This window comes from Helianthus annuus, chromosome 15 (genome assembly GCF_002127325.2).
Source record: "Helianthus annuus cultivar XRQ/B chromosome 15, HanXRQr2.0-SUNRISE, whole genome shotgun sequence".
Classification (NCBI taxonomy): Eukaryota; Viridiplantae; Streptophyta; class Magnoliopsida; order Asterales; family Asteraceae; genus Helianthus; species Helianthus annuus.
In genome coordinates, this window is record NC_035447.2 from 153,073,521 (window position 1) to 153,087,143 (window position 13,623).

General features: G+C 37.4%; 1 protein-coding gene and 3 long non-coding RNA genes across 6 annotated transcripts; 1 reads left to right on the forward strand and 3 right to left on the reverse strand.

Moving 5' to 3' along the window:
- The first annotated feature begins 6,131 nt into the window (after positions 1 to 6,131).
- LOC110912839 (uncharacterized protein At2g24330) lies at positions 6,132 to 9,214 on the forward strand. 2 transcript variants are annotated; one of them, XM_022157653.2, is made up of 6 exons: positions 6,132 to 6,386; positions 6,474 to 6,744; positions 7,773 to 7,917; positions 8,079 to 8,188; positions 8,341 to 8,761; positions 8,830 to 9,214. In XM_022157653.2, exons 2-6 carry the CDS (start codon positions 6,490 to 6,492, stop codon positions 9,057 to 9,059), a joined length of 1,161 nt encoding a protein of 386 aa, XP_022013345.1. In that variant the 5' UTR covers positions 6,132 to 6,386; positions 6,474 to 6,489; the 3' UTR covers positions 9,060 to 9,214. The 2 variants fall into 2 exon arrangements, with proteins under 2 accessions (XP_022013345.1, XP_022013346.1); XM_022157654.1 differs by lacking the exon at positions 6,132 to 6,386 and having other exon boundaries at positions 6,393 to 6,744.
- Positions 9,215 to 9,825: 611 nt separating this feature from the next.
- On the reverse strand, positions 9,826 to 10,429 carry LOC110910760. Of its 2 annotated transcripts, XR_004881193.1 has the most exons (3): positions 10,392 to 10,429; positions 10,253 to 10,318; positions 9,826 to 10,082 (listed from the first exon to the last, which is right to left on the reverse strand). It is a non-coding gene; the product is annotated as an uncharacterized LOC110910760 (long non-coding RNA). The 2 variants fall into 2 exon arrangements; XR_002576441.2 differs by lacking the exon at positions 10,392 to 10,429 and having other exon boundaries at positions 10,253 to 10,367.
- A 689-nt stretch (positions 10,430 to 11,118) lies between these two features.
- LOC110910759 lies at positions 11,119 to 11,371 on the reverse strand. The gene is made up of 2 exons (XR_002576440.2): positions 11,293 to 11,371; positions 11,119 to 11,194 (listed from the first exon to the last, which is right to left on the reverse strand). It is a non-coding gene; the product is annotated as an uncharacterized LOC110910759 (long non-coding RNA).
- Positions 11,372 to 12,838: 1,467 nt separating this feature from the next.
- LOC110910758 lies at positions 12,839 to 13,393 on the reverse strand. Its single transcript, XR_002576439.2, has 2 exons — positions 13,113 to 13,393; positions 12,839 to 12,999 (listed from the first exon to the last, which is right to left on the reverse strand). It is a non-coding gene; the product is annotated as an uncharacterized LOC110910758 (long non-coding RNA).
- Positions 13,394 to 13,623: the final 230 nt, after the last annotated feature.

Sequence of the window (13,623 nt, forward strand, 5' to 3'; positions counted from 1 at the left end):
TAGGCACATAGTCACGAAGGCACATAATCCACATAAGCACATAAGCACGTAAGCACATAAGCACGTAGTCCACGTAAGCACACGTTCAGCTATATTTTGCACGTATTCACCTACATATATCACACGTATTCACCTATCTTTCAAGTTTCGCGAGCGCGTTCGAGAGTAGCGAGTGCGAGTAGCGAGTATCATAGCATGCGAGAGTCCATAGATTGGCTGCGATTTGTTAGCGTTTTGAAATAAAATGTGCAGTGCGAGTTGTGCGCGTTTAGTAAAACGAAGAGCGGAAAGGCGTATAAGTCTCCAAAATCAAAACATATAAACATATAAAATCATACATAAAACACATAAAATCGATGATACTCAGAGTCAGCGGTTGCGAGCTCAGAGTCGAAACAGAGTGTCTGGGTGTTTAGACAACGACTATCCGAAGTGATTCGACTATTCACAACGACTTCGAGTACGCACTTTGGCCCAGTAGACTGTGCCTCTCGCCGATATGCGGTGAACGACACTCATCCTTTCGGTTACCACGCGAATTGAGTCATTGGAATCCATCGAGACTTTGGTGAGAGTTTTTGTAAAACTAAATAGAGGGCAGAACAAGTCATTAAGATGCGGGTTACACCCCTAACTTAACAACTTCGTCCCTGATAGTGAGATAGAGGTGGAGAAATTCGTCAAGATATGGATTTCACTCCTGACTAAACGAAAATTCTTGTGTTGTGATAGTAAAATGCCCGTAGAGTGAGCGATTTTATCGAGAGTTCTCGGTTTTCACACCTAATCTCGACCAATCACTCGATTGTGTTGTGCGAGTGTTTTCGAAAAACGTGTGTGTTGTGCCAGCCATAGGAAAGGCAGTAGTATTCAACCTTAGGAACGACTTTCTCCGTGCGAAGCTGTAGTATGCGGTGTTCGCATGAAGATGTAGTTTCAGCGAGTTCGAGAATAAGCTCGTGCAGAACCCCTACTGGGTTCGCACAAGGCGGTCTGTTGGTACTTAGACTATAGAATGGGTCAATTCTAAGACATCAAACACGGAGTAGGTCGAGTCTTTCCTAATTCCCTATAGTTATGGCTCTGATACCAATCTGTCACACCCCAACCGATGGCAGAATCATCGGGGCACGACACTGAGAGAAACAGATTGTCCAAGAGAATCCATAACAACTATTAGTGACAATATATTTAACGTTCACGTCCCATACCATGAACATATAAAGCATAAACAATTATTACAGATATTGTTTCTCAAAGACAAATAAATTGTTCTGACAACTCAGATTTTATTGAATGACGTTTCTAGACCACCTACTTTGATTCATCATAGCAAAGCATAGCATCCTAAACACCTATCACATACGTAAAAATAAAGTCAATACACATAGTGTAAAGGTGAGTACACAAGTTTAATAGCATATATATAGTGAAAACGATTTACGCATAACCAGCATGTAACACGTAGAAATGTGAAGCAAGTAAGCTATCGACAATGAAATATGCAACCGACATGACTGCGAGTGTATAATGCGCAACACATTATCACCACTGTGACCATGTGAAGTAAAACCCTTAACAACCCCTGTCCACGACAGGTGCTGAGTCCAAACTATAGTACTATCGTTGCTAAGGTATCAGGCAACAATCACTGTGTAAACATAACATACAAGCATTCATCGAAAACACGTATAACATGCGAGGGCGGTTAGCGTATAAAAGTGTTTGCGTTGTATGTTGATGTGATTTAATATAGGTAACGTATGTAACACCCAAAAGTGTAAGCGAAAAAGGGTTCGAGTATACTCACAGTTCGTGTTTAGTAAATAAACACAATCTTGGATTGAAGGGAGCACGTGGGAGATTAGCCTGATCACAGAATGGCAGTGTAAGCGTTGAACAGGGTGTAAACGGTGGGTTTAGTGAGATGAGCGATTGAATGGTGAGTCGATCGGATGATCATCCGGATGGATGGTCATCCAGACGGATGACCATTCGGTCGGCTGGTCATTTGATTGAAGGAGTGGGTTTGTAAAATGTTTGAACTTTTGAAGTTTTCATTGTAGTATTATTCAAGTCATTCGATCGGATGGTCATCCGGACGGATGGCCATTCTATCGGATGGCTATTCGATTTAAAGTGATATTCTTTGAAGTTTAGAAAAATTGTTTAAGTGTTGAACTTACAAGTACAGTCACCTGGTCGAATAGTCATCCGATCAGATGGCTATTCGATCGAGCAACCTTTTCGTTTGAAAACTTTGTAAAATCAGTTAAGTTAAAAAGTTTTGCAGTTTAACGGAAACGGCGTGATGACGTGTTAAACAACGGAAACCATACCAAGTCCAACTCAGCCGATCGGATGGGAATCACCCCATTCGATCAGACTTAACTATTCTTGACGGAGTTTCATGTTCAACCCGTGAATCGGTCGTCTCTTCGGTAGAAATCCACTCTCAGACCGGTTCTCCACTGGAGAATGAGTAATGCGCCTGAAGGAGTCCAGATTCTAACGGTTTTGAGTAAAAAGTGAGGAATGTTGAAGAAAAGTCTGGAATCGTTTGAAAATGTTAAGATTTTTTTCGAAATCAGTGTAAAAACATGTTGAAATCCTTTAGATCTGAACAAACTTTAATGAGATGATGTCATACTTCATTGTTCACAAGAACCCGAGATGACGCCACCTTAAGGTAGTCCAAATCCGGCGATTTCATGGTGAAAATGTAAGATTTGATGGAGAAGATGATGGGAAAGTGTGTGCTGATGATGGAAGTACAAGATCTAGGATGGAATTCTTACGAAATCGCGTGGAATCGAGAGAAAAGTGCCTGAGAATGAGCTGGTCGGATAGTGCTGTTACATCAATGAACAGTTGATGTGATAGGGGGTATTTATAGGTGATAGGTGTGAAAGGCGGTGGAGGGTTAAGTGGGTCAGATGGCCAGTCGATCGGATGGCCATTCGATCGGATGGTCATCCTCGATCGGATGGTCATCCGATCAGATGTCCATTCGATCGAGTGGTCATTCGATCGTTTGACTTGTGCGGGTTAGTTTTCCGACTTTCGTTTCGTGCGTTGAGCATTGCGTTGTGTTGCGTATAAGCGAGTTGTGAGTAAGCGATGCGATAGTATTAAACAAATAGTTACACAAATAACATAACTCCTAAAAAGCTTAAAACACACAATAGTTACAATTATATGCAGATTTACTTTTATGCTTTTGCGATGAGATTGCGATGCGATAGTGTTACGATTGCGTTTGCGAATAACATCCCAAAATATATACAAGGCACACACAAGTAAAGCACATGATAACACATAGAACAAATATCAATAGTTGCGGTTCGAGTTGCGATGCGATAACGATGTGATAGCGCTTAGTAAAATAACGTTTAGTTGTGATTCCTGCGTTTATCGCATTGTTACTTCACATAATAATAAATTGTAGTTTAAAGTAGCGCTAACCAATATATCGATTATCGAATCTCGAGAGTACAAGGCAATAATTAAGCAAGAAAAGACAGATCTGAATAACAACCTGACTTTGACTTTGATTTTGACTTCGGAAAGTCGAGAGTACAAGGCAATAATCACCAAAAACGTGTTCTAAATCATTCTTTTACCCCAACTTGTTAATTGGTTTATCACCACTCATTTGACTAGTTATCACACATTTGTATTTAATCAAACATACGAGTCATTTTCACCACAAATTCACCAAAGCTTTATGTTTACTAAACACCAATTGATTATGAGCAAATCATTTGAATCAAGTAAACACTATAAATCTCCTAGTTTTCACTATTTATTTGGGTTAGGCATTTCATCGAACACGTTGTGGGCATGATTAAAATTTACCATTAATATGCTCATTCGAACTCCCAAAATCACCATTATATCATCAAAGTTATCAAATTTATTAAGCATGCATATGCAACTTGAAACTGTAATCAAACTCCTATTTTCTTCACTTTAATCGACTATCACCATAACTATCCGGAATTGTTAGAACCCAACATAAATCATTACGTTTACGCTTTTTACACAACAGATCATATAACCAAACATCTAGACTATTGTAACAAATGGCAAAATATCCGGTAATTCTGTACAACTTTATCAATATTTAAAGTTAATATATTTTCCCGCTTAAGACTTCGTTTTTATTCTAGTCTCATTAGTCTAGGAATGTACAATATCATAGTGTAGTATGATAACAAATTCGCCACAATTCGAAACAGTACAAAACTATGTCCTAGACTGGTGGTAGAAATGTAAACACACTATTCATGCCATGCTACATTGCTACTCGCGGTACAACCCGAAATGGCAAAAACAAGATATGGAAACATATCCACGTCAATTTATTCATAAAAACATTGGTTATATAACTTATAAATTTCACTTTCCGTTTTGTTTTATCTCCATTGAACATTATACTAGAGATATCTCTCCCTTTTTATGCTCCTTTAATATCTATAGAGCAGGGCCGGCCCATAGGCTTGCCAATCTAGGCACGGGCCTAGGGCCACCAAAAAATAAGGGCCTCCAATTTTTGGAAAGTTTTTATATATAGTATCATGGTTGCAAAAGTCGCTAGGCGCTCCCTAGTCGGTCGACCGGGGAGTTGAGAGTACTCGGTCTAGGCGGAGATTACTCGGGGAGTACCCGGACATGGTAAATTATAAAGAAATTACTTTTTGGAGATTAAATATATGTCAAATAACATAAATTTACTAATATTTATAACAAAATATGTGAAAATGATATTCATTCCTTAATATGATAGGCATAGAAATTATGTTTTATCATTATTTAAGTCAAACTAGGCCCGATTTGACCTACTAGATCCAATTCTGGCCAAGGTTAACCGCGTTTGACCGACTCCGAGTAATTAGGAGTAATTAGGCGGAGTTGAAGAAAGTCGCCTCGGCAGCCTACCTTGTAGCGACTACTCAGGGAGTACTCGGCCTTGGAAACCTTGTTTTACAACCATGTATAGTATATTATTAGGCCCAAATAAATACGTTTATTTTAAAACTAAACTGTTTTTCATTGAAGGAGCCCAAAATAAATATTGTTTAACAAACAAATGCCAAGTTTTAAAATCCATCTCGCCTTGATTTCCAACTATTACAACACAACCATCGACCTAATCATCAATATTTAGCTGCCTAAAGCCTCTAAATACAGCCGCAATCATCGCTCCCACTTCCCATCGCAATCTGCTTTCAATTTCTAGGCTATCGGCTATCACTATACGAAAAAGTAAGGGTAATCACCCATTGCGTCGGGATTAGAGGAGAGTTTATCGGCGAAATTAGGGTCCCTAATTCATAGTTCGCTTAGGGTCTCAAAAAACGTAGGAACGGCTCTGCTACAGAGATGAAGTTAGGGCTGTTATAAGCTTCTTTACGCCTCTATAAGACCATGTGTAGTGGGGCATTATGGGGCATTATAGGGCAAAAAAAAAACGCCCCCTTCTCCATTACATAGGGCATTATAGGGCAAAGAAAAATGGGTTTGGCGTTTTAATGAAAACGCCTAAATGAATTGTGGAAGGTTTGAATGGGTTTGACTAGCCAATGAGAAAATAGTTTTTTTTTTTTTTTTTTTTTGTTTAATGATTGGTAGGACATTATGCCCACTACACCACTTTTGTTATAATGCCCAAGTGTGACTAGGATGCCACATGTCATATAATGCCCCATGGTGGGGACATTATAAATTGCTACCACTACACATGGTCTAATAGATGAAGTTAGGGGCGGGGGTGTAAGGGGTGCTCACCTAAGAGGTGAGTCCCCTCTCTTACGCCCAACCAATCCTCGTGTGCCACGTCAACTCCCCTAACACCCTAAATTGATGGCGGCACTCCCCTCTTAGGTGAATTGGTTTTTTTTTTAAAAAAAAAAAAAGAAAAGCATTGATTGGACAAGGTCTCTCTCTCTCCTCCCTCTCTCTTCGGTGAGCCGCCACCGGGAACACTCTCTCTCTCTTGGTCACCGCAGTGATGGCGGTGTCTTACCGCTCGGGGAAATCGTGCACCGCATGGGGTTGCCGAAAGCACCCCGTGCACCCTAAGTTTCTTTACGTCTCTATAACGTACAGCCTAAAAGGACTAATATGTGAAAAATAATGTGAAAAATAAATTGCTTTAATAAGTTGTAAGTTCGACCAATCGGTGGTTATTATCAATTATCAAACCGTCGTCATTATCATTTCCACTACGGCGTGCAGTAGTTGTTTGCCGTCCCTCCAACCAAACCCTAATTCTTCACGATCTTCCGATTCCTCAATCATTTAACTCACGACTAGCAATCGATTGAACTAAAACCATCGAAGCAATCAAAACCCTAAAAATCTCCCACTTTTCGAAACTCCAGGTACGTGATCCAACACGATTGTTGAAATCTGAGCTGCAAGTGTAGTTGTTCAGTTATCTGATCTGGATCTGTTATTGATTTTGTTAGTTGATAATAAACCCTAATGGCTGATGAGAAAGAGGTGAAGGAAGTAGTGGAGGAGAAGAATGATGACGTGGATAAGAAGAAACCGAAGAAGAAGAAGGGGATTTTGTCTCGGGTTTGGAATGCAGTGTTTGGATTACGTGGTGATGATTTTGAGAAGAGGTTGCAGTATATATCTAAAGAAGAGGCCACTCTGCATTCTAGGTTGAAAAGGAGATCTTTGAGGTGGAGAACAACTGCCAGAAATTTAGTTGTTTTTTCTATTATTTTTGAGGTAAATTTCTATAAATTGTTAGCTTTATCTCTAGCTTGTAATAAAAAAATTTCTGTCATTGTTGAGGGAGGAATTTAGGTTGGAATAATATCATTTGTTATTATTGAGGAATTTGGGTTGTAATAATGTCTGATTGTGCTGCTTGATTGGCATGATTTCAGAGTTTTGCATAACCCTTCGAGTTTGAATAGTTCAAGTTCTATACACGTGCAAGATGTTTTTTTGCACAGGTCAAATTCTCTGTATTTTTTTGCTTCAGAGTGCGATGAATACAAAGTGAATTTTAAGTAAAGAATTGTGTTGTTTGCTACGCATAGCGGGAGAGAGAGAGAGTGGTGGTTATGTGGTCACATAAGCGTTTTATATATTATAGTTAAAACAATAGGTACAGGTGTTTATGTGATTCCTGTTGTTCTTAGTACTCTACATGTATATATGGCTATGCAATATCATCAGTTGTGGATGGGGGATTTATGTTATATATGGGGTTGAGACCGTTATGCGGTTGCACATGCTTTTATGTATTACAGTTAAAACAATGGGTACACGTTTGTATGGGGTTCTTGCAGTTCTATACTAAATCGGTTCTCTACATGTATATATGCATTATCATCATTTGGTATGGAAGAAGTACAGTTCACATGTATATATGCAATACTATGGTTTATTTTGGCATTGGGGATTTATGTTATAGTTGTAGTAGGAGCTATATCACATAGTGGGAGAGAAAGTGTGGCTATTGCACAGTTACATTGACTTTATGTATTACAGGTACACGTGTTTATGCGATTCTTGTAGTTCTCTACTAACTTGGTCCTCTACATGTATATATATGCAATCATCATTCAATTGGGGATTGGGGAATTTATATTACAATTGTATTAGTGCTCCCAAAGGAGTGACGGAAATAGAATTGTAGAAAAGGCTGTTTTGTGAATAGTTGCCATAGTCATTAATTTATTTCTCGTGTAGATGTGTAAATTTTACGCAAGAAGTAATCAATTATCTGTTATATTGTTCTGGCACAGTTGGTTGCGGTGGGTTATGCTATAATGACCACGAGAACAGTAGACATGGATTGGAGAATGAGATCGGTGCACGTCTTACCCATGTTTCTTTTGCCTGCGTTATCGTTCGGCTTATATTACGGACTTTCAAGATTCACTAAGTTTTGTAAGTCTACGTACTTGTAGTTTCGCTTAACCACTTTTGAGACTTTCTGTCGTCTGTTTAGATGTTTATAAACATCTTCTCTTTTAATTTGTCATAAATAATAATGTGAACACTCTTGCATATGTTCATGTGATGGTGACTTTTGATGTGATCTCATGTAGGTGATCAAAGGGATCAGAAAGCATTAGAGAAGCTTCAAGAAGAAAGGCAAGCAAAAATCGATGAACTTAAAGAGAGAACTAATTACTACATCACTCAGCAACTCATTCAGGTACAATTTGAAGCTGCTCATACAAGATTTTTGGCCCTTTAAATTTAATATAATATCGCTTTAAAATTAATTAAATTTAATATAATAGTAAAAGCTTTTTGGCCCTTTAAATTCCATTCCAATATCGTGTTTATTTCCAACCCGTTTTGCAGAAATATGACACGGATCCAGCAGCAAAAGCAGCTGCTGCATCTGTTCTTGCATCAAAATTGGGTGCAGATTCGGGGATGAAAGTATTTTTTGCAGACGAATCACAACCAAACACATATGACACCGGGAAAAGCAGCGATGTTGAGCTTCAACAGTCGAGTGGTCTCAGGAAACGAAATCAATCAAACCTTAAATCTTCTGGAAGCAATGCGAGCCAACAATTTGATAACGTAACTCCTCAGTTTGGAGAAAACGAGGTTTCTGGGAATTTAACACATGATCAACTTGTTGTTGAGCATCATAATCCTGCAGATTCGGCCACCCAAGATGGCGGTTGGATCGCTAAACTTGCTGCATTGCTTGTGGGAGAGGATCCCATGGAATCTTATGCACTTATATGTGGAAATTGCCATATGCATAATGGTGAGTAGATTTTAATTTATTACTAAATTAAAGTTTTGTGCCTAATTTTACTTATTATTTTTATACAGGTCTTGCTAGAAAAGAGGATTACCCGTTCATCACTTACTATTGTCCGCATTGTAACGCCTTAAATAAACCAAAGAATTCGGTACTTCCTTCAGATGCAATAGCAAGTGCGGATGTTAAGTTGACTGAAGATGTTAACGAGTCAACGGTTGAGAAAGTATCTGCCGCTAGCAGTAGCACCGTAGCTACACCGGAAGAGAAGGAAGCAAATGAGAAAACGGCGGCAGCATAGATGTGTGTGGTTGTAATGGTTTTCAGTGCTTGGATTTGTTGTGTAAGAAAAGGAATTTTGATGTTGTATCACTAGTTCACTATAGTGGGACCCATTGTGTTGATATATACAGTGACGAATATGATATTATGATTAAAGGATACACGTTCAGTCAAGTATTTAAATCTTTCGCTATATTCATCCGTATAGTGAAACTACCAGGCATCCCATTTATATGGCCTAAAGACTGGTTTACAATCACTGCGCCCGAGCGCCTAGGCGCACGCTTTTTTCGCTTTTGACAACATAGATTCCTAATACTATGGGCTCATTCGAAGTTCATGATAGTGAGTTTTAACATTTATCAACTAATGGGTTGTAAATAGTTCGGTTGGCACTTCCTAAGTTAGCAAAGATTGTTCACTGCCTCATTTTGTATGTCAAAGCAGTCACGCTCCTGGATTATCGTGCAAATGCTGCAAAACTCAATTTTTCAACGATACTTATTGACGAGTTTGAGAATGAATTGAAGGCGACAGCTGTAGTTTTCAGGGGAACCAAAACCAGTGCTATTGATGTGATTAGGATCAAGGATTTATGGGATCACGTATTGTCTTTATCAACATACTAGTTTAAGAACCCGCGAGGTTCGCGGGTGGACTAAAACACAAATGAATAAGTTTAATTTATTGAAGTAATCGTTTGAATTAAATAACCGTTCAAGTAATAATAAATTAGTAAACTACTGGCCCATGGCCTTTTGGTTACCTTTGCAACTTCAAGCACATACTTTCCAAGAGGCTGATATATCATTACATAACGGCGCACGTCATGAGCCTCCCATTATTAGACAAATCTTGTCATAGATACAATCACATCCTACTCGAATAAGCCACATTCCACTCAAAATAATCACACGTCCCACTCGAAACATCCAAGTTCACTCGTTAGTGACATGTAGCCACCCAAAGTGTTTTATGGTGACGTGAACCTCCACAAAAAGCAAACTCGCCAAACTCTTGTTCCGTAGCGAATTTATACTTTCTGATGTACCTCAAACGGACCAAAATGCCAAACAAATAGTCAGTACGTATCCTAATTTTATTAGCAACATTCGGTCATATCTAGTCGCTCAAAAAGAAGATGAAAAAACAATGAGGTAAATTAATATTATTAATTATTTCAGTAAATAACATAATTACAATCTTGTATACCGTTGTTTTCCGTTTATAACTGGAGCAGAGTTGGCGTGCCTGATGGTTTAAGTGAAGTTAAGCATCCTATCATTGAATACAAATTGGCAGCTTGATCATTAAGGGTCTTCAACCAACCCATCAATATTAAACATCTCACCCAGTTCTTTTAGTTAGGTAGATCATCCTGAACCTTATTTACAAACCTGCATTCACAAAAACATGCCCACAACTATGTTAACATCCAATAAGAAAGATTTAACAATAGACAGTGGGTAATTTATTTTGTATATAACCAAGTTAAATATTCATCAATCAAAGTTAGATGTATTTTTTCAAGCTGTAGAGCTACTTAAGTTTCATCTTTCATTGTGTTTTTTTTTTCTCTTATCTACAGTAACCAAAATCAATATATGTTTTCGTCAAATCCCCTAATTCATAACAGTCATACCCTGAACTTCAAACTGTGGAAGCAAGACAAAAAAGAAGCAAAAGAACTCTCTGTTGGACCCATGTAGTCATCTTGTATTGGACCATCATAGTCATCCTCTCAAACTGTTTTACTGGATCGTCCTCATGAACATCATTTTGACCCGTTTGATCATCACGTTGGCCAGTAGAATCATCTTGGAGCTTCTTTTGATCTTGCATGAAATATGTAATGTAAACCATAATTCAATGATCAAATGACTAAAATGCCCTAAATAAGTAGTTCAGGACATTCGTTGGTGCGATAAAATTTGCGACTCTTTTAAGATGAATAAAATATCCTTTTTATAATGATAAGAGAAATTTTGTGGGCCCAACCTATATTATTTTATTTTTGAACCCCTTTAGAAAGGATGGAAATTTAGTTGAATGATAAAGAAACAAAATACTACAAATTACCCTTAATCGCCTCTTTTCCTCTTCTTTTCGTATTCTCGAAAGTTTATATTCCTCCAAAATTGTCACCAACCGCGCCTATAAACAATGTTTTTAAAAGTAATTAAAAAACCATAGGAGAAAAATGTGAAGAACAAAAAAATGAAATATTTTCTGATATAAAGTGTAAAACTCACCCCATCATAAAGGAACAACTTATTTTATCATCTTCCCATGTGACCGTTCTACATATCAAGTTATCAACAATAGCTGCAATCGATTGATCATAAATATTCAGTGAGTTACTCAACCATATGATAGAAATCATGTTATAAACAAAGAAAAAGTAAATACATGGAATCTTCTTGATGGTAATTCGAGCTCGTTCAGCCCGTTTTAAACTTATATGAGCACTTCTTCCACCACTGAATCGGTTTTGATCCTACAAAAAAGCAAAGCAAACTAAAAAACATAAACATATAATTTGTACATGAAATAGTAACTTTAAGCATGAGGGCAGGGCACAAGCTATAGGTGGCAAAAAAGTATGGGCCAAACGGGTCAAAACAAATTAATACTCAGGACATTTTGTTTAGTCCTCATCCAAAATTTCATTTTAGATAATATAATAAATATGATTTTCAAATACGCGTACTAACATATTTCTTCAATTGTTTTGAGCAGTAAAAACCACTTTGGGTGACTTTTAAACTGTTTGACCCGTTTCTTTGTGAGTTTTAAGAAAAGAAAAATACCATATTGTAATCTTCAAGCCAGTTGTCCTCCTCACAAGCAGAGAGCCACCGATCTATGCGGTCCATGATTTCTTTTTGGCTCAAAGCTGCATTTGATACTTCACTTATTTGCGCTTCAATTTTCGCTAAAAGTTCACCCGGGTCCACCAGCCCTAAAACACAAAACACTTGGGCTTCAGTTTTCTAACATTTAACAGGTATATTATTTGCAAAAATATAAAAAAAGGACAGAAGATATGTTTGCAGGCCCAAACAACCCAACCTATACTAAAAGATTATTCATTTTCATCCTGCTTGTTTTGAGTTTATTGAGCCTCTCGACCTCTTGTGACACCTGCCAAGATTGAGGTTTGTTTAATAATATAACCAATAAATATACAACAAAATAATAATTAAAAACAAAAAAAAAACTGAGACATGGGTACGAACCTGTTGAATAACCTCGGTTGAAAGATATCCTGGTTCAACAACTTCGGCTTCCGACACTCGAATAATGGATGCTACTCTTGAAAAGTGTTGTTTTTCTTCTCTTCTTGTGTTCATTATATTCCAAAGTTCAAATAGGGATGTTACAATATCTTTTAGCTGTATTTTATATGAAAACAGATTATTGTTTGCTATTGAAGTAAAAATATGAAAGCTAAAACCTTTATTCCTATCAAAATTATAACAAATGGATAAAAAGATGTTTTTTTATGACCCTAGCCCGTTACCAGCCCGAAACATCCATCTTGCCACCTCTAATGAAAACTTCAACTAATGTAGGATCAAAGGGTTAAACAATACCTTCTCAAACCGGACTTTTGTCTCTGTTTGCTTTAATAAACTAATAAAGTATATATCAAACTACTTCCATCTCACCAGTCACTGCCAAAAAACATCATTACTCCTAATCATATTAAAAACAATTATGTTCTTTATATTAATTCCTCTGTTCCAGAAAAAAATATTGGCTTGTTTAGTTTCTATATGATCACAAAGACAACAGTAATCCACTATAAACTGTTTGCATATGCATAATAAAATAAGTACAGATTTAAGCTACTTAAATTGTTGAAATGGCCAAACAATTGTCAAACAGAAACCAAATTTCCTTATAGTTATCTCTGAAACCCCTAATTCCCCGCTTGTTTCAGGTTTTCTTGTCTACTGAAACCACACAAATTGAACAAAAATAAATTGGTAAGTGCTTAAATCAACAAAAATCAAAACCCTAACCCTAGTTTTTGCAATCAAATAAGAAGCAAGAGAGATGAACTCACGGGAGTAATCCAACCAGCTCCTGAGGAATCCGTATTTATGCTTGAATCAACAAAATAAATACAATTTGTATTTTCTTCAACAAAACCCTAACGCCGCCGATTCTATTTGAAGATTAATAGAATTTATGCTTGGTCGGTGTATGGATCTGTAGGAATCATTGGGAGAAGGGTTTATGCGACAGGGGATTGAAGAAGAAGATCTAGCAATGAGGATGAATTCAAAGAAGATGCAGAGATAGATCTATGAGTATCACAAAGCGGCGTGAAGGAGAAGAATGAGACATTTAGGTTTTGAGAACAATTATATATGATCCAAAATCCGACCCGAAGAATCATGGATCCCGCGTCCCATCACGTATTGCCGCTCAAATGAAAAAAAAAAGAAAAGAAACCATTAGATGCCACGTGGCAATTAGTGGATTAAAATTATGCCAAGTGGCACCAAAATGTATTGTTTTAATATAGATAATAGATAAAGCTCTATTACTTGATAATTTAAAAAGCTGCATGT

Bases quoted from the DNA above. Each gene is read 5' to 3' on its own strand.
- LOC110912839 (XM_022157653.2), top strand. From the start codon at position 6,490: ATGGCTGATGAGAAAGAGGTGAAGGAAGTAGTGGAGGAGAAGAATGAT. The intron at 6,745-7,772 runs GTAAATTTCTAT...GTTCTGGCACAG, and splicing joins TTTTTTCTATTATTTTTGAG to TTGGTTGCGGTGGGTTATGC. The intron at 8,189-8,340 runs GTACAATTTGAA...CCCGTTTTGCAG, and splicing joins TCACTCAGCAACTCATTCAG to AAATATGACACGGATCCAGC.